Source organism: Monodon monoceros, unplaced genomic scaffold, assembly GCF_005190385.1.
Source record: "Monodon monoceros isolate NGI ecotype Baffin Bay Population unplaced genomic scaffold, NGI_Narwhal_1 Super_Scaffold_13, whole genome shotgun sequence".
NCBI classification, from domain to species: Eukaryota; Metazoa; Chordata; class Mammalia; order Artiodactyla; family Monodontidae; genus Monodon; species Monodon monoceros.
Genome location: NW_021703769.1, coordinates 27,350,251 through 27,369,620, shown reverse-complemented (window position 1 = coordinate 27,369,620; position 19,370 = coordinate 27,350,251). Strand labels below are relative to the sequence as shown.

At 50.7% G+C, this 19,370-nt stretch overlaps 1 protein-coding gene across 3 annotated transcripts; it reads left to right on the top strand.

Moving 5' to 3' along the window:
• Positions 1-1,607: 1,607 nt before the first annotated feature.
• SLC52A3 (solute carrier family 52 member 3) lies at positions 1,608-18,120 on the top strand. Of its 3 annotated transcripts, XM_029221175.1 has the most exons (6): positions 1,608-1,660; positions 11,553-12,165; positions 13,827-14,332; positions 16,367-16,490; positions 16,998-17,042; positions 17,510-18,120. In XM_029221175.1, exons 2-6 carry the CDS (start codon positions 11,599-11,601, stop codon positions 17,624-17,626), a joined length of 1,359 nt encoding a protein of 452 aa, XP_029077008.1. In that variant the 5' UTR covers positions 1,608-1,660; positions 11,553-11,598; the 3' UTR covers positions 17,627-18,120. The 3 variants fall into 3 exon arrangements, with proteins under 3 accessions (XP_029077008.1, XP_029077009.1, XP_029077007.1); XM_029221176.1 differs by having other exon boundaries at positions 13,986-14,332; positions 16,998-18,120; XM_029221174.1 differs by having other exon boundaries at positions 16,998-18,120.
• Positions 18,121-19,370: the final 1,250 nt, after the last annotated feature.

The window sequence follows — 19,370 nt, the reverse complement described above, 5'->3', positions numbered from 1 at the left end:
AAAATGGGGATAGTAGTTGTATCTCCCCAAAAGCCTGTGGTAGGGCTTCCCTGGTGGCGCAGTGGTTAAGAATCCTCCTGCCAATGTAAGGGACACAGGTTCGAGCCCTGGTCTGGGAAGATCCCACATGCCGCGGAGCAACTAAGCCCATGGGCCACAACTACTGAGCCTGTGCTCTAGAGCCCACGAGCTACAACTACTGAGCCCACGTGCCACGACTACTGAAGCCTGAGCGCCTAGAGCCTGTGCTGCACAACAAGGGAAGCCACCGCAATGAGAAGCCCGCGCACCGCAACTATAGAAAGCCCACGTGCAGCAACGAAGACTCAACGCAGCCAAATAAATAAATAATAAAAAATAAATTTTTTTTAAAAAGTCTGTGGGCTTCCCTGGTGGCGCAGTGGTTGAGAGTCCGCCTGCCGATACAGGGGACACGGGTTCGTGCCCCGGTCCGGGAAGATCCCACATGCCGCGGAGCGGCTGGGCCCGTGAGCCACGGCCGCTGAGCCTGCGCGTCCGGAGCCTGTGCTCCGCAGCGGGAGAGGCCACAGCAGTGAGAGGCCCGCGTACGGCAAAAAAAAAAAAAAAAAAAAAAAAGCCTGTGGTAGATTAAACGTATTAGTGCACCTCAAGCTCAGGTCCTGGCACAGAGTCCGCTCAGCACACACTGGCTGTTTTGACTTCTGCTCCACAAGGAGGGCGTTATTATTATCCCCACTTTCCAAGTGACTTATTTAAGCACCACTATTTGAACCAAGAGTTTCTGCTCCAGGGGGCGCCATTCCTGCACGAAGGGAATTACGGTGGCCCGAAGGTGGGGCCGGAGCCAATGCCTGGGCAGCTCTTTTGTCTTCTGGGGGTTAAAGCGCTGAGTAATAAGCCCTTTATTGTTAAGTTGAATCATCAGGATCCTCTGCATTGGGCTGCTTGGGCTGATTCAGACACGCAGTTAGGCTCTCAGTGAGCCCCGCCCACCCTGCCCGCGCCTTTCCCCCTCCTTGGGGCGGGGACAGGTTAATACTAACCGGCTGCCTCTGGCCCCTCCCATGCAGAGCCACTTGGGAACAGGACCAGCAGGTAAGCCAGCCGAGCTGGGCGACTCAGGCCTGTAAGTGCACAGCTGCAGGTACCAGGGGCCAGTCTAGTCTGGGGACAGCAGGTGGCCCATGGCCTTTCCCTTGGCCGTGGAGAAAGGAAATTTCAGCTGCTGGGTTGGAGGCCGAGGGATAGCGGGGAAGAAGGGTCTCCTCCTCCGCTGGCCCGCAGGTCCGGCTGGAGTTGGGGCACCCTGAGCCGGCTGGGTGGACTCCGGACCCCTCCTCCCCAGGCCAAAAGACTGCGCCCCCCCTGACCTCTACCCGGCTGCATCTCCACACCATTGGGACAGCTGTTCCTACCAGGTGGGGGCCGGAATCTCACCAGCCTGGCACGGAGACCGAGGGTTGGGATGGGCACTGAGGGGAGAGGAACCCAGCCAAGGTCAGCCCCTTGGGAGGCCTGAAGCCCTTCCAGGCCCTGGGAGAGGCGAGAGGGAGAAAGGGAACTCACAGTCCCCACTGGCTGGCTGGGGTCCTGTTATCTCCTTGCTTCCTCCCTGGCAGCCAAGCGCTAAAAGCCTGGGCATCCTCAGACCCTTTGGAGACACAGAGACCCAGAGAAGGTGAGCAGCTGGCTTGAGGATGCACAGCCAAGTGAGCACAGGCCTGGTTGACCAGGGGTTGGACAAGGTGTGGGCAAGCACTGCTTCCTCTCTGGGCCTGGTTTCCCCACATCTGTGAGATGGGAACATTGAGATGGGATGCGGCCCAAGGTAACGCCAAGCTTATGGCGAGGAGAGGTGAAGCCCTCTTGATACACGTGGATGTGAGCCACGAGGGCGGTGGCTTACCTGGGCCGGGCCTCCAGCACACACAGACTCTCCCCCTCTGCTTCTACCTCCTGTTCATCCCAGCCCCTCCTTTTGCCCTGCCTCTGTGCCTCTGTCTTCCTGCCCATTTCTGCTTCTAGCTTTTGGTTCTTTGTGTCCCTCTGTGTCTCAGTCTCTGTCTTTATCTCTCCATCTCTTCTTCTAGGTTTTTTGTTTTTGCCCCTCTCTGTCTCCCTGTTCTGTCCACTCAGAGCCATCTTGCTCCTGCCTGGACCACATCCCCACCCCTCTAGTCTTACTAGGAGTCTGGAACCTGGGACAACATTGACTCAGACCCTTTTCTGGGAGCAGTGTGTGGCCAGTGCCCATGCCGTCACCTGGCACTGCCCGGGCTGCCCTGGCCGACTTAACACACATGGTTGAGGCAGGCTCGATCAGGTGGCCCAGCCCTTAGCAAACCAGGTGGCCATCTGGACACTGGGAGAGAGGACAGGGCCGGGCTCACGTGGGAGAGAGCAGCACACAGATAAGCTCCCGTCCCCAAGCTGATGCCCAGTGATGCTGTAAAGAAAGAAAGCAGAGAGCAGGACCGAGCGCAGGGTTGGAGGCTCGGGCTCTGATGGGCAAGGCTGGACAAGGCCCTTCCTGCCTGGTGGGGGAGGAGATGGCCCAGCCCACACATTGAGGGTGTGCTGGCCCCTCACCCTCTACTCCCTTCACTCCCTTGGGCCTGGGACTCAGCTCTCCGTGCAAGAATGTGAAGGGAAGGGACACCTTTGCCTGAGGCTGTCCTTCTGGCTTCCCTGTGTTTGCCCATCTGTTGTGGGGGCATCTCAAGTGTCTCACTCAAAGCCTTAGGTTTCTGGTCTCCCAGAGGCACTGAAGGGGCCCGGGAAACAGATATGTCTTGGAGTCTCTCCCAGGTTCTCCAGGGCCTGAACCCCATTTCTCCCTTTCCTAGCCCAAGTGCTGGGGAGACTGGAGGTGAGTGGAAAGGGATCCTGCTCAGCTTGGCCCCTGCAGCAGCTTCCTAACCCCCTCACCCACAGGACCCTGCTCAGGCTGGTTAAGGGGGCTGGGTCCACAGTCAGATATGCCTGGGCTCAAACCTCAGCTCCCAGATGACCAGCTGTGTGACCTCGGGCAAATGACTTTCCCTCTCTGAGCCTCAGTTTCCTCATCTCTTAAATGGAGACAATTATAATGCTTGTCCCAGGATTATTGAGAGGATTTGATGGATAGTGTGTGTGAAGTGCTTAGCGCCAGGCCTGCAAGACAAGCAGCAAGAAATAGCAGCCATTGTTGTAGTTGTTGTTACTGTTATTGTTTTTATCTTTTCTGCCTGGAGAACTGCACCAGCTTCCTAATGGGTTAACAAGTTTCACTCCTGCTTCCACCCTGGCCCCCCATTATTCTCCTCACAACAGCCAGCATGATTCTGTTAAAAACGAAATTAGAGCTGGTCCCACCTCTGTCCAGCAATGGAGATTTTAGCTCAGAGAAAACCCCCAGACTCTTGCCTACAGGGCCCTACATGACCTGCCCATTCCTCCCTACGGGAATTGCTGTAGTAGCCACGCTGGCCTCCTGGCTGTTCTTCCAACACCAATACCTGTTTCTGGCTGGGGCAAGACAGGTGAGACCCTGCCCCAGGGCCTTTGCAATTGCTGTGCCCTCCCCCACCACCACTCTTTCCCCTGACATGGCTCACTCCCAGGCTTCCTTCAAGTTCCCTCTGACAACCCCATTTACGATTGCAGCCACCCTTCCCGATTGCCTGCTCCCCCGGCCAGCTTCTTCCCTCCACAGCCCTATCACCAGCTGACTTGCTCTGTGTTCCTACTATGCTTAGTGACTGTTTCTTCCCACACTTTCCTGAGAGCAGAGGTTGTGTCCAGCACACACCAAGTATCCAATAAATACTGGATAAATGAATGAACAAGAACTGCAAGGTCACTGTAGAAAAAACAGATAACAGAGATGTGCACTTTTAAACAATATCCCCAACACACTCTGAGCCACTCCTTAGATCTCTGAAGAAACGGGGCCTCTGCACAGGCAAGTCCCTCTGCCTAGGGCATCCCCCATCCACTGCCATTGATGGCTGTGTCGCCGGGGTCCAGGAGCACATGGCACTTGGTGTGGCTGGCTGGGAGTAAGCCAAGGCAGGGGAACCACAAAGGAGATGGGTCGTGCTGGACCTTACACCACTGTGACTTTTTTCCAGGTGAAGAAACAGAAACTTGCAGAGCCAAATCAGTTCCCTCGCAGCTGTGGTGGCACCTTCCTAAGGACCCAGAGAAAGCTCTGTGGGCCGTGGGGATTTAGGCTCTCAGTGCATGGGACCCATTGCACATAAATGAAATTTAGGTTCCTTATCTCCCCTGTCTGCCCTCTTCTCCCCTTTAAGCCCACTGTTCCAGCCACACTGGCCTAGGTTCATTCCTGCCCCAGGACTTTTGCACAAGCTGTTCCCTCTGCCTATATGTTCTTTGGAGTATTTTTATGATTTTTTTTAATTTAAAAAATATTTAAACATTTGATCCAGCTAAAATTGATTTTTTTTTTGGTGGGGGTGGGGGCTGAGTAAGAGATAAGAATGAGGTCCAGCTTTATTTATTTTTCCTAAATGACTACCCAATAGAAGTCTTATTTTCTAACTGGTTCTATTCAGGAAAACTACATATTTGTCAATGTGTAACTGGCCACCTTGATGACCTCATAGTTGAATAGCTGTTCAAGTGATAAAAGGTAACCATCTTCTGCAAATTTGCTTCCTCCCTTTAATTATTTACTTATTCCTTAGTAGACATAGGCATATGCCTGTCATATCATTTATTGCATATCATTTATTGCCTCTTCTATATCCTTGTTTATTTTTTACCTTCTTCTGCTCTCAAGGCCTGGAACAATGAGTCAAAACCCCACCATTTACTGTGCTTCTGTCCTTTTCTCCCAGCATTTCTGAGGCTTCTGGAGAATGTTATTCAGAATATAGATATTCACCACTGTTTTGACTCCATTATGAATTTGTCTTTATCAATATGAAATGACTCTGGGTCTCAGTTCCTACTTTTGACTTTTGCCATCAAATTCCATATTGAGAGCTACCTCTCCCTCTCTCTCCCCCCACCCTGCATTTTTCTGGAAGACCTTTGCCCCCACATTTACTCCTAACCTTTTCCTTTTGGTATCTCTTTAAGGTGTGTCTCAACAACTAATTTTGTTTGAGTTTGGTTTTTGATCAGATCCTAGTTGTGGCAGGACCTGAGTTTCTGAGGCTGGGCTTTGATAGTAAATGAGATAAATGTACTCATTAGTTTTTGGCTACTATTGTAACCAGAAGTGGGGTCCAGCTGCTCGCAGCTCAAAAGCCAATAAAGAGGCAAGCTTGGTGGAAAGGAAAGTTTGCTTTATTTTGAATGCCAGCAACCGGGGTGGTGGGGGTGGCAGGCAGATGCCTGTCCAAAGGCCGACGTCCCCCCCTGACCCGACAATCAGGGGAAAAGAGCTTTTACAGACAGAGGGAGGGGGCTACATGCAGAAACAGCATAGTCGGCTCTGACAGTCATCTTGAAATTGATCATCAGTGGTCTGACCAGTGTCATCCTGATTAAGTACAGTTAATCTTTAGTTCCAGGGTTGATTTGTTTCCATTTCTTGAGGCCAGTTCTCGGAATTGTGGCAACTTATGTCATGGCTACATCCTGATCGTCATGCAGTTAACTTCTCCACCTGGCAGGGGTTTCACTATCTATAAGACTGCTCATAGAGTGTGGCTCAGAATATTATCTATAGCCCTTTGAGAAGGAACTACAGGTCCTTGACTATGCTTAATGACTAAACTATTATTATTTAGTTTTGTTGGACTATTTTCCTTTGTTTCTGCATTTTCTCACTTCTCTGATTAAACTTATTCTTTGGCTAAAGTTTTTCCACAGACAAAAGGCAGGCTGAGGACATGGGGGCAAGGACCGTAGGGTCCTGCTCCATTTCACTATCACTGGTCAATATACATCCTTGAACATATATCTCCGTACACTTAGCCAGTGCTTTGCTATTTATAAAATAAGAGTGGCTTAAGCAAGATAGAAGCTTATTTATACCTTAACAACATTAAACAAGCAAAATGGTCCAACGGCAGACAGAACAGGGCTGGTGTGGCAGTTCTGGGCCACAAAGTCCTGAGGGCGTCTAGTCTCCATCTAGCCCCCATGTCATCTTCCATTGTGCAAAATGGCTGCTGGCGTTCGGGCTACCACATTTGAATTCTAGACAGCAGGATAAGGAAGAACAGAAGGGCACACTCCCTTTAAGGAGACTTCCAAAGTCGCTTCCAACTTCGTTGGCCTGGTCTTGATTGGATGGTCACGTCCAGCTACAAGGGAAGCTGGGAAATGTAGTCCTTTAGCTCAGTGGCCATTTGCCCAACCAAAAATCTGGTCTCAGTAATAACTAAGGAAGAAGGAAGAGTGGCCAGTGGGAAGCAGCTAGTAGCCTCAGCCTTGGAATATCATACAATGCTCTACCTTTTCTTTCCTTCTGTATTGTTTCACCAATCCTAGGCAGAACTCTACCTTAACTGACGTGGGTCAGCTTTTTTCCAGTGGGATTCTGCCTGCTTTATACCAGATCCTGGTCTCAGGTGGGAGTGGGCAGGCAGCACCTATTTCTGGGTCTACTTGGACAGTACTTTGGGCAGCCGAGAAGCTGCAATGAATTGCTGGCTTTTGGAAAAGGTTCTCTCCCTCCTCCACTCCACTGATCCTCCAGGGCAGGACAGCCCCTGTTTTGCAGCCATTGAGTTACCTGCCTTGGCCAAGGTAGGGTGGTGTATTGCCGAAAGCCTGCTTTCAGTTTCAAGGTTCGTTGGATTCGCTGGCAAAATAACCACTCGTCTCACACAACTGAACAGATTTAATTAATTTCTTTAATAGAAGATTATTTAACATAATTTCAATATACAGTCATTAGAAGGGGATGAATAAAAGTATTAGATATAACCGAGTATACATCACCAGATTGGGCCAACACCTTCATCCAGGTTCAAACAGCAGCTGGGAAGTCCCGAGTAACAGCAGTCTGAAGTCCCAGTTGGGAAGGGTCTCGGGCAGTGCGTGGCCGCAAACTGATATCATCTGTTTGCGTGCAAAAATGCAGCTCTGGTTCAATTGTAACAATGCTGTCTGATTTCACCATGTGAGTCACAAGATTTTCCAGACCGCAGGGGACTGGCCAAGTCCCCAGGGCTCAAGAAATTCCAAGACCCACTCCCTTTCTTATGGTAAGTGCCGCCTGACTAGTTAGTAACAATTGTTAAGTGTGTAAACAGGCACGCAGCCAGTCGAGGCAGGGTCACAAGACAGTCAGAGGCCTACTTCTGCCTCTGAAGCCTGAACAAGACTACTTTACTAGTTTTCCCAGCAGGCGGGAAACCCTGCCTTTCCATCCAGTCCCAGCCACTGCACCCTCCCCTCTACCTGCAACTCTGCCTGCTTTGGCCCATGATGCATCTGGGTCCTGCAGCCCACACACCTCTTCCTCACACTTTTCTCTGGGCATAGCCCCTGTGACTTTTCTGCCTGCATCCCTCACAGCACTGGGCACAAAGTAGGTGACTAATAATCCCGGGTCGATTGTTTTAGGGGGAAGTGATGACAAAATTTTGCCATCAGGAATTATGTGTGTTGTGGTATCTAGAAGTGTGCTCAGGAAAATTGTGTGTTTTTAAATGCAATTGACATGTTTGCTGAAATCGTAATCATGATCATTCATGTTTATTGAGCACTTACTCTGTGTCAGGCATCATGCTAGTATTTTGCAAGTTCATGGTCCTAACAATTCTGATGTTGGTACTGGGACCCTCCCATTTTGCACAAGAGGAATCAGATAGCAGAGGTTAAGTTGTTTGCGCAGGGTTGAAGCTGCAATTTGAGCCCAGGCGTCTGCCTCCAGGTGGCTGGAGTCAGTGCCCGGAGTCCAGTACTGAGAGGCCCAAGGTTGGATCCCAGCCCCCATTTTGCCCCCAACTAGTGGGGGATCCTGGGCAAGCCACATCTTGCTCTCAGAAATAAGGGCTAGGCTTGATCAGGGGTTGCAGTGTCTACCGGGCCTGGAGGGGCCCAGGCAGGTACCCTAAGTTACAGAGGGCCAAGGGTGATTGTTGCCATGTGGGCACATTGTCCTGGTGTGGTCTTCCAGAATATTCCCAAGAAGCCAGAAATCCTGAGTTTTGTATGCCACCTCCTTCCTGACTTGTGGATTTCAGTAACTAATTATTTACAACATGCCACACATCAAAATAATACATCTGCTGCTCGCCTGCGGCCAGTGAGTTACCAGTTTACAAATCCGGAGCTAGGTCATCTGTAAAGGCTCTTCTGCAGTCAAAATGCCAGATTCCAGGGCTTCCCTGGTGGCGCAGTGGTTGAGGGTCCGCCTGCCGATGCAGGGGACACGGGTTTGTGCCCTGGTCCAGGAGGATCCCACATGCCGCGGAGCGGCTGGGCCCTTGAGCCATGGCCACTGAGCCTGCGCGTCCGGAGCCTGTGCTCCGCAACTGGAGAGGCCCCAACAGTGAGAGGCCCGCATACCGGAAAAAAAAAAAAAAGCCAGATTCCAAAGCAGCCCCTGCCCTCCAGGGGCTTCAGTCTCCCCGGGAAATGTGCCAGCATACACCCACACCAGGAAAACCCTAAATGGAGGGTCCTGGGTCCCAGGGCTGGGCAGCCAGATGAGGTTTCCTGGGGGGTAGGGTCCTGCAGAAATCTGGGATATGGACGGGAGGGGGATGGCGCCCCAGGCAAGGAGCACTGCACAGGCGAAGGCAGAATTTTGCCCTCTTTCCATGGGTCCTCTGGGCATGCCCAGAACCAGGCCTGTCCTGGGCTGTTAGTGGGCCAGCTTCGCAGGTGAGGAAATGGAGCTTAGTGACTCACCTAAGGCTCCCAGACAGGAGGTGGTGAAGTGGGACTGAAAGCAAGTCGGGCTGCATTCTGCATTCTGCCTCCCAGAGAGGAAGAGGTGGCAGCCCGAGGATTGTGTTCCCTCCAAGGAGGAAGGAGGAAAGGAGTCTGGACCTGGAGAGTCAGTTCTGTATGTGGGAACCTGGAGGGGAGCTTCCTGGGTGGGGCGTAGCCACAGGGCTGCCCCTGCGGGTTCTAAAAGAGAGAAAAGGAGTTAAAGGCTGACCATGTGAATTGAGCAGAACCGAGATTAGCGTCATGAGGAGAGATAGGCGGAGCCAAGTGCTGCAGGGGACCCTGCTCCAAATCCCATCACCAGCCTCAGCAGAGCCCCTACACCCCTGCAGACCCTACCCCTTTTCCCATCGGTAAAAGGAGGTGATTGGCCCAATCAACATCTCTTTCCAAAATGGTGCATGTGCCACCAGTATTTCAGGTGGTACCTCATGGGGAACTTTTTTTCCTTTATTAATTTTAATAGTCATATGTTAATTTGCATGCAAATTAGAAAAAAATAATTGTCACCAAACCTGGCGTTGCACCATAGCAAAAACAGCTAACCCTTAGTGAGCGTTTTCTGTGCGGCAGGCACTGAGACGACACATACTCATTAACACATTGCATCTCATTACAAACCATGAGGTCGATACTATCATTGCCCTCTATTTACAGTGGGGGGAAATGAGGCACAGAGGCAAACTCAGTTGTCCAAAATCATCCAGTTAAGAGGCAGAGCTGTGTTCAAGTCCAGGCAGCTGGCTCCAGAGTCTCACTCAAAGCTGTAAACAAAGAATGTTGTCTGACATTCCAGCTCTACAAGGATCTAGTTGCAACCCACAGAAGTTGACCACGGACAGGGCTCCCTGGGGGGAATTCAGGATGGAAAAACAGCATGAAGCATTCTGTTTTGGATATAGAGCCCCTAGACAGTTAAGATGCATATCTAAGGAAGAATTTCAATGACCCAGCAATCTTGCATCGTCCTGCCCATAGAAAAATACTAAAATCATTAGCTTGAGCTATCTGGGTTTGTGTGTGTTTGTGTGTGATCTTTTACCAAGATGTATGCATGACTACGTGTATTTCCCAGCCAAGAAATTCCTACATATCCTGGCTCTTCCCCTACCTCTCCCGAGCAGTTCCTCAGAGCTATCTGAGGCTGTAGTCCTCAGTAAGACCCCTGAATAAAAACTGAAACTCACTGCCCTTATGTTGTGCGGTGCTGATTTTTTTTTTCAGTTGACAAAGCCTCTCCAATATTTTTCCTTAGACTGAGGGTAACTGCACAGGTGGTATGACACAGGTAACTGGGAAGGTGGTAAACAGATCACAGAATGGTTCCAGGGGGGCTACAGTCAGGCAGTCTCCCAGGGCCTGTCCAGAGAGGGAGCTCTATAATTTGAGGAGAAAAACTCCAGACTGCAATTTTATATCAGATAACCTTATTTTTGTAACAGGTAGTATGTTTTTTTGACAATGATCCTGACTTTTTAAAATATTTATTTTATTTTTTTGTTTTGGCCGCATCGGGTCTTCATTGTGGGATGCAGCCTCTTCGTTGCAGCATGTAGGCTTCTCTCTAGTTGTGGCGTGCGGGTTTTCTGTCTCTAGTTGAGGTGTGCGGGCTCAGTTGTTGTAGTGCGTTAGCTTAATTGCCCCACGGCATGTGGGATCTTAGCTCCCCGACCAGGGATCAAACCCACGTCCCCTGCGTTGGAAGGTGGATTCTTTACCACTGGACCACCAGGGAAGTCCCCAGATAGTACGTTTACATGGTTCACAAATCTAAATTATATAAAAAGATCTATACTGAGGTGCTGAACATCCCAGCAGTTTCTATGTGTCCTTCAAGGGCTGCTTTGTGCAAATACAAGCAAAGAGAACATATTCTTCCTCCTTTTCTCCTGTCTACCTACCTTGATGTTGTTCACTTATCAGCTCGGCCTCGAGGCCTGTCGTTATCCTATCAGCCAGTGAGCTCTCCTGCATCCCTCTCCTTGTAACAGGTGTGTGCTATTCCAAGAGGCAACCATCCCTTCCACTAGCCCCTCTTCTGTGGGTGGCAGGGAGGTTGTCTCCCATGTTTTGCTATTACCAACAGGGCCGCAAGAAATAATAACCTCGTACATACATCATTTTGTCCAGGGCAGGTAAACATTGCCTTTGGGACAATCTCACAGTGCGAAGTGGCACCTTGGAGTCATTGTTAATTGACATTTCCCATGGTGAATGAAGGTAATCTTTTCATATGTCTAAGACTTCTTTGTACTTTTTCCTCTGAACTGTTCATATCCTTTGTCTACTTCTCTATTGGGTCTTTTTGTTCTTAATCTATAAAAACTCTTTATACATTAGGAAGATAAATCTTCTGTCTGTGATTTACATTGCAGTATTTTCACCCAGGATGTCATCTGTCTTTTGATCTTGTTGTTGGTATTTTTTGGCATTTTTGCAGAGGCTGTTTTGTTGGTTTTCTTGCTTTTGTGTGTTCTAAGATTTATGCAGTTGAAAGTATCAAATTTTTCTTTTGTAGTCTCTGGATTTACAAGTCATGATTAGGAAAGCCTTCCCCACTGGAAGCTTACTTATAAAGGAATTTGTCCATGTTTTCTGCTAATAAAAAGCCACCTTGTTCGTGGGGAGGGCCCAGAAGCACAGTCTTTGCTAGATGGTGAACCTGACTTTGCTCACCTAGTATTTTTCTCCATCAAACACTGCAGGTTGATCTGTGGAGGCAGCAGCCTCCGGCCCAGGGCAGACGTCACCATGGCCTTCCTGATACACCTGCTGGTCTGTACCTTCGGGATGGGCTCCTGGGTGGCCATCAACGGGCTCTGGGTAGAGCTGCCCCTGCTGGTAACGGAGCTGCCCGAGGGCTGGTACCTGCCCTCCTACCTCACAGTTATCATCCAGCTGGCCAACGTCGGCCCCCTGCTGGTCACCCTACTCCATCACTTCCAAGCCGGCTGCCTTTCCGAGGTGCCTATCATCTTCACTGTGCTGGGGGTGGGCACCATCGCCTGCACCCTCTTCGCCTTCCTCTGGAATGTCACCTCCTGGGTGCTGGGCAGCCACCACAGCATCGCCTTTCTGGTCCTCACCTTCTTCCTGGCCCTGGTGGACTGCACCTCCTCCGTCACCTTCCTGCCCTTCATGAGCAGGCTGCCCACCCACTACCTCACCACCTTCTTTGTGGGTGAAGGACTCAGCGGCCTCCTGCCTGCCCTGGTGGCTCTCGCGCAGGGCTCGGGTCTCACCACCTGTGTCAACATCACTGAGACACCAGACACCACCCCGATCCCTGAGACCACCAGGAACATGGACAGCCCACAGGTACCTGGCATTACCCAGAGCTGTTGCAGCTCTGTTCTTGGTCATAAGCAAGGTCCTACGGAGGGCTGGTGTCTCCTAGATGTTGGGTGGACCAGTGTTCTTGACCTGGCGGCACTTTAGAGCCCCCGGGGGAGCTGCTGAGACCTATGCCAGCGGGCACCCCCTCACCCCCATCCCTGAAATCCTTGGGGTCAGGTGTGTTTTGGAATCTGGAGCTTCAGATTTTAGAACACACTTACCCCAAGTCTGGGACAGGGCCTGTGACCCAGCAGTGCAGCACAGTGACCCCCGCTGCCCACAGCCCGGGGCATTCATGCCCAGTAGGCAGAGGAAGGCTGTAAATAGACTCATATCCAGCTCAAGTGTTGCTGTCAAATGAGACACAGAAAAATTCTGGCTTTTTGAGCTTTCTGGATTTCAGAATTGCAGATAAGGGATTGTAAATGTGTATGTATTCAGAATTCCCCAGCTGTCACTAATGTACAGACAGGGCTGAGAACCATAGACTTTAGACGTTGCTTCAATACCTCGTGCTGTTACAACATCAAACTTCCTCACTGGATATTGGACAGTATATACACCTAACACCATCCAAACCACCGCAGTACAGCCATGTTTGCAAACCAGTGGCCTGGGCCACCATAGCATGAAAGCATTTTTCTTCTTCGAGAGTTTGAATTAGTTGATAACATTTAAATTTTTTGAAATTTCACATACATAAATCTAGAGGCATGATATCTCTTGGAGGAAAGTCGCCACAGGGCGCCTTTGGGTGGGGCTGCTCTCCTGTCTGCAGCCAGCCCCTCCTCTGAACATGTATATTTGTGGTTACCAGCCCTGGAGGGCAGTAAGGGGGGAAGCTGTAGCTTCTGGGTCAGAAAGAACCAAGTGCACTGGCTTCGCCACGTACTCCCCGGAACCCTCAGGTAAGACAAACCGTCCTGACACCTCTGTGCCCTCTAAAACCAGGGGTGATGGACCCCACTGCGCGGGGCCGTCAGAAGGCGCACACGAGCTGCTACGTGCACAGTGCTGCTGTGTAGTGAGCAATCAGTCAGTGTGAGCGTTTATTATCCATCACTTACTTACTAATAATAATGCCTAATATTATTGTATACAGGCAGACCTTGGAGATAATTGAGGGTTTGGTTCCGGACCACTGCAATAAAGCAATATTGCAATAAAGAGAGTCACACAAATTTTTTTTGGTTTCCCAGTGCATATAAAAGTTATGTTTACCACTATATGTAGTCTATTAAGTGTACAGTAGCATTATGTCTAAAACAACAATGTACATACCTTAATTTAAAAATACTTTATTGCTAAAAAATGCTAACCACCATCTGAGCCTTCAGCGGGTCGTAATCTTTTTGTTAGTGGAGGGTTTGAAATATTTCGAGAATTACCAAATTGTGACCCAGAGATACAAAGTGAACAAATGCTGTTGGGAAAATGGCACCAATAGACTTGCTCGATGTAGGGTTGCCGCAAAACCTCAGTTTGTATACACACACACACACACACAATGCAACATCCACGAAGTGTAACAAAGTGAAGCACAATAAAGCAAGGTGTGCCTGTATTGTCACCATTAATTGTGTTGTTACCTGTGCCCTGACATCACCCAGGGATCCGACTGACCCTTGTTTTGTCTTTCCCAGGGAGCTAGCAGCGCTTTGGTGTCTGAGCTCGCTAGGACGGCACCATCCATGGTCCACCTGGAAAGCCACTACCTCCCCGCCACCTTCTCGCCCTTCGTCTTCTTCCTCCTGCTCTCCTTCATGATGGCCTGCTGCCTCATTGCTTTCTTTTTCCTCCAGCGTCAACCCAGGCGCTGGGAAGCTTCCATAGAAGACCTCCTCACCTCTCAGGTCACCCTCCACTCCATCCGGCCGCAGGAAGGGAAGGACCTGGGCCCCCCAGGCCCGGAGGACAGCGTCAAGGGCCAGGAGCCTCTGGAGGAGAAGACAGCCCCCCAGCACCTGGCCCACCTGACCTTCATCTACATCCTGGTGGCCTTTGTGAATGCGCTCACCAACGGCGTGCTACCCTCCGTGCAGACCTACTCCTGCCTGTCCTATGGGCCCGTGGCCTACCACCTGTCCGCCACCCTCAGCTCCATGGCCAACCCTCTCGCCTGCTTCCTCTCCATGTTTCTGCCTAACAGGTCTACCCCCACCTGGCCCTGGAGAACTCTGCTTGGGGGCACACTTCATGTCAGAACCCAGAATCCCACACCCACCTATCAGGCTGGATGTGTAGCGGTTAAGAATATGGTTTCTGTGGCTCAACTGCCTGGGTTCAAATCCCGGCTCTGCCACTTACTAGCTTTGTGATACTGGACAAGTCACTCCACCTCTCTGTGCCTCAGGAATCTAGAAAACGGGGATAATAATAGATCTTCTTCCTAGGTTGCTGGGAACATAAGACGAGCTAATTTGGTAAAGCTTTTACAGCAGTGGCACATGTCAGGTCCACCATCACCGCCATTGGCCCATGTGGAGGAGCAAGCAGGAAGTGAGGTTCCCATTTGCAAATGGAAACCCTGAGGCTTGGAGAAAGGGTCTGCCGTGGTCTAATTCCGAGGATCTCAGCCCTGCCCTCCTGCCTCCGGCCCATGCCGGCTCCCTTACAGCTGCAGTTCTAGAAGAATGGCTGGGCAAATTGATAAAATGCAGATTGATCCAGCCTAGATTTCAAATTTTTTTAAATATAAATATTTATTTATTTATGGCTGTGTTGGGTCTTCGTTGCTGCGCACGGGCTTTCTCTAGTTGCGGCGAAGCGGGGGCTGCTCTTCGTTGCGGTGTGCGCGGGCTTCTCATTGCGGTGGCTTCTCTTGTTGCGGAGCACGGGCTCTAGGCGTGCGGGCTTCAGTAGCTGTGGCTCGAGGGCTCTAGAGCGCAGGCTCAGTAGCTGTGGCGCACGGGCTTAGTTGCTCCGCGGCATGTGGAATCTTCCCAGACCAGGGCTTGAACCCGTGTCCCCTGCATTGGCAGGCAGATTCTTAACCACTGTGCCATCAGGGAAGTCCCAATTTCAAATTTTAATAAGCAACCTAAGTGGTTCTGATGTAGGGACTTCGGATCCGCACAGGAGAAACACCCACCTTGGGGTTGTGAAACTTTAGGTGTCCCTGCCTCCCACGTGCTCCTCTGCCCTGCCTGGCCTCACAGCCTCTCAGCCCTGCCCACCCCCCACCCCCCAGCCCGGGAAGGAGGAGTAATGAGGACAGGAGAGCTGGACAGAAGATGTCACTTTGCCAGAAAGCTGATTTTTCTCCCTTGAGGTTTAAAAACTGTGGAGGGAAGCTGGAGATTTCTCAGGGAGCAGGACCAGAGGCCACAGACCTGTGGATGCTGAGACACCCAGAATGTTAGAAATACAGAGTCTGAGAGTCTCAGAATTCAAGAATCTTGAAGCAGAATGAGTCCTTAGAGGCAGGGCAGCCCCTCCACTGTCACCTAGGGGTGCATACCTGTCAGTGTTCTGAAGAATGTGGCCAGGGAGACCCCAGGGAAAAGGCCTCAAATGAAGGATGGTGTCCTCAGTGGTCAGACCGAGGGCCTACATGGAAGGCCACCAGTGTAGTGCCTCTAAGCCAGCCACCAGGACCCCCAGATCGTGCAAACCTCACGTTGTAGACAAGGTAGCTGAGGCTGGAGGGAGAAGGGTCACCCGAGGTCGCACAGCACACACCCTGCAGTGCCAGGAACATGATCCAAGCCTCCCGCTCATCAGTGCAGCTTCCTGGCTGGGCTGGGGAGCATCACAGCAGGAAATGGCCGCAGATGGTAGCAGGTGGGCCCACAGCCAGGGCCAGGCCCTGCACACTCTGCTCCCCAGCCCCACAAGGCTCCTTACGCAGGCGAGGAAACTGAGGCTTAGGGACCAGTCCTGCAGGTGGAACTGAGATTTGAACCAGGCTCATGTAGCACTAGAGTCTGTTCTGTTTTTCCTGCTGGGATGCTGGGCCCTGCTGTTAACACTCAGGATGACTTAGGCCAGCCTTGACCCCAGGAACCTCGCTGATCCACTTGAACTGGGTAGCCTGGAAGTTTCCACATGGGTCTAACCTCTAAGCCTGGAGACTCTGACCACTCCCTGTGGCCCCCTGGGGCTTGGGCAGGGTGGGGGAGGAGGGGCAGAGGTCAGGCTACTCACCTCCTCTATTCACGTCCCACCCCCCGCTCTGTCCTAGGTCTCTGCCATTCCTGGGGGTCCTTACAGTGCTCGGGACCGGCTTTGGGGCCTACAACATGGCCATGGCCGTGATGAGCCCCTGCCCCCTCATGCAGGGCCACTGGGGTGGAGAAGTCCTCATCGTAAGTATCTGGCCTGTGGAGCTGTCCGCCTCCCGCCCCCCAGCTAGCCAAGGCCTGGGAGGTCGAGAGTATAGCCCCTTCTCTTGACCAAAGTCTTTGTGGTTACTCACTCAGGAAGCCCAAGGTTGGGGGGAAGGGGAGGGATGCTTCTTATTTGGAAACAGAGGCTTAAGAAGGTGAGTTGGCTGGTCCAAGGTGACAGTCCAGCTTCTCCCCTGAATGCCACACTCTTTCCACTATGTGTATGTCAGCGTGGCCTTCTCTTAGTTGCCCTTGACTTGATCATGAGACAGAAAAGCTATTGGGCTCTCCTTTGTCCTTGGGGAGGTCAACTCAGGGGGCCCCAGTAGTCCAGCAGAGTCACCCGCAAAAGGCTCTCCTTGAACTTAGAGGTTATTCCATGGGGTCCCCTTAGCCCTGTTCAGTCACCCTAGAAGCGCCCTTCGCCCTTGGGGCTCGCCGCAAAGTTACCTTCACTGCTGAGTCTCTCCCAACCAATCCCCGCAGGTGGCTTCGTGGGTGCTGTTCATTGGCTGTCTGAGCTATGTCAAGGTGATGCTGGGCGTGATCCTGCGTGACCGTAGCCGCAGCGCCCTGTTGTGGTGCGGGGCGGCGGTGCAGCTGGGCTCGCTCCTCGGAGCGCTTATCATGTTCCCACTGGTCAACGTGTTGAGGCTCTTCTCATCCGCTGACTTCTGCAGCCTGCAGTGCTCCACCTAGGCCAACTGAAGTGACGTGGTCCATCATAAGGCCCCGCCCCCATTACTAACACCCGGAAACTGGGACCCCTCGAGGCAAGGCGTGTGCCCAAGGTCGCAGAGCCAGTGGTAGGGAGCTAGGAGGCAGAGCTTTTTAACTGATTTGCAGCACCCTGCTGGAGGATGTTAGAAGCGGAACAGCTGGGAGGTTGAGCTGCCCATTATAAGCTATGTGACCTTGGGGAAGTCACTTGATTGCTCTATCCCTCTGTTTCTTCATCCATAAAATGGGGATTATAATAAATAACACCTACTTCATAGGTTTGGCCCAGGGATAAAATGCAGAAGCACCCAGCACATCCTGATCTGACGCCCAACAGTACTAACAGGAGTGACAATCTACAAAGCCTAGAAGTGGCCAGAGGCGTTGTGAGATGACCCCTTCCCCATATCCTTTTTCCCCCATCGTCTCAGAGAAGCTTCTAGAAGACAGATGGCTAACGGTGGAATCTCAGGCACCTTGGCTTCCCAATTCCCAGTATGGAGGAACATTGCACCCCATGCACCCCTTCCTGTCACCCCTGCTGACCCAGGAAGGCCCACTCCTTGGAGATTAAGTGACTTCCTAAGAGGCAGAGAGAGGATTGGGGCGGAGGGGCCACAGCAAGACTCTGAACGTGAGTCCCCCCCACCGCATTCACCGGCCGACACTGAACTGGGGGGAGGAGGAGAGTGGGGAAGAGTATGTTAGCTACCTGATAGTTTTTTGGTTTTACTTTTTGTTTTTCTTTTTTTAAATAAAGACATTCCCTGCTTTTACACTAAGGTCTGCCTTCCAAGAAAACGTCCAGCATGAACACCAAAATAAAAGTTTCAATATAATCAGCTTTCAGTTGGTTCTAAGGTCAAGGCTGAGCTCAGAAATAAACAGAATCAAGGGCTTAGAGAATGTCTGGTCCTGGCACTTCTTTGCTTCAGAGGTTTGTTTTGTTTGCTTGCCACCACCCTTCCTTTTTAATTTTGAATAAATAATATAGTCACATGTTTCAAAAGTCAGAAAATACAAAATGATGTTCAGCAAAAAAATTCCATCCCTGTCCACTCCCCCCTCTGCCCAGTTCCCCTTAACACATACATGAGCACTTTTATTTGTTCCCTGTTTACTCTTCCAGAGATTATGCAAATGTAAGCAAATTCAAACATAGAGCCTTTTTACATAAAAAGTAGTAAACTGCTGTGTCCTTTGCACTTTCAAGCAACAGTGAAAATGCAGAGAGCCTTCTTGTTCTTTGTCGTGACTGCCCTCTGTAGAAAGACATTTGAAGGTGTTGGAGACAAAATTAAACACTAAATCTCCCGCCAACCCCAAAAACCTCTCCACAAAATTAGAAAAGAAAGAAAATAGTTTTACTATTGAATATATGTTCAACCTGATTGTGGTGCACATCACAGACAGTCTGCTAAAGAGACTGCACAAGCAGAAACTCTACCCTTCTATATAGTCCAGTAGACACAACCTATTACATCCAGGTTCTCAAATGATAACCTCAAGTAAGAGAAGTAGATAACATGGTTTGTCATTCTGAACTCAGCTGGTGATTGGGGTGGCTCTCTGTGTTAGCTAATTGTCCTTAACCACAGGAAAGAAGAACTCATATCTTTATGAAAGGAGGTGTCTTCGCAACTTGGAGCCAAACCCTGAGTTAAGCTCCTACGCTCCGGAGACTGGGTGATAGGGGTGTGGCTTCCTGATATTTACATTGCAAACAGAGGGTTCCCTTGTGTGGTAAAACTGGCAAGAGGCTCATTCAGCTTTTTTAAAAGCCTCGCATACATGCAAAAAGGAGCAGAGAAAGAATTTATGTTTTCTAAATTAAATGCTCAAGAAAAGGGAGTGGGGATGTCTCTTTCCCTTTTTGGCACCAGAAAGAAATGTTTTTATTTGTATTTGCCCTTACAAGGGCATTTGGGTTGTTTCCAGTCGTTCTCTCCCAGAAAAGACATTGGAGTAGATAATGAGCAAGAAGACCATCTCTCTACTGACATGGGAAGATGCTCCAAGATTAATTACACACGTGGGAAGCAGATGCAGAAGAACGCGTAGAGTGCGGTGCTAGCCATGCTAATACACTCTGTCAAGCACTAGGTGGGAGGGCGGGTGACTTGCTGTTTGGAAAAGGCA

What these genes read in the sequence shown, in the direction of transcription:
- SLC52A3 (XM_029221174.1), top strand. Translation starts at nt 11,599, where the DNA reads ATGGCCTTCCTGATACACCTGCTGGTCTGTACCTTCGGGATGGGCTCC. An exon ending in GGAACATGGACAGCCCACAG is followed by an intron (nt 12,166 to 13,826) that starts GTACCTGGCATT and finishes TGTCTTTCCCAG; the next exon opens with GGAGCTAGCAGCGCTTTGGT. An exon ending in GGGGTGGAGAAGTCCTCATC is followed by an intron (nt 16,491 to 16,997) that starts GTAAGTATCTGG and finishes CAATCCCCGCAG; the next exon opens with GTGGCTTCGTGGGTGCTGTT.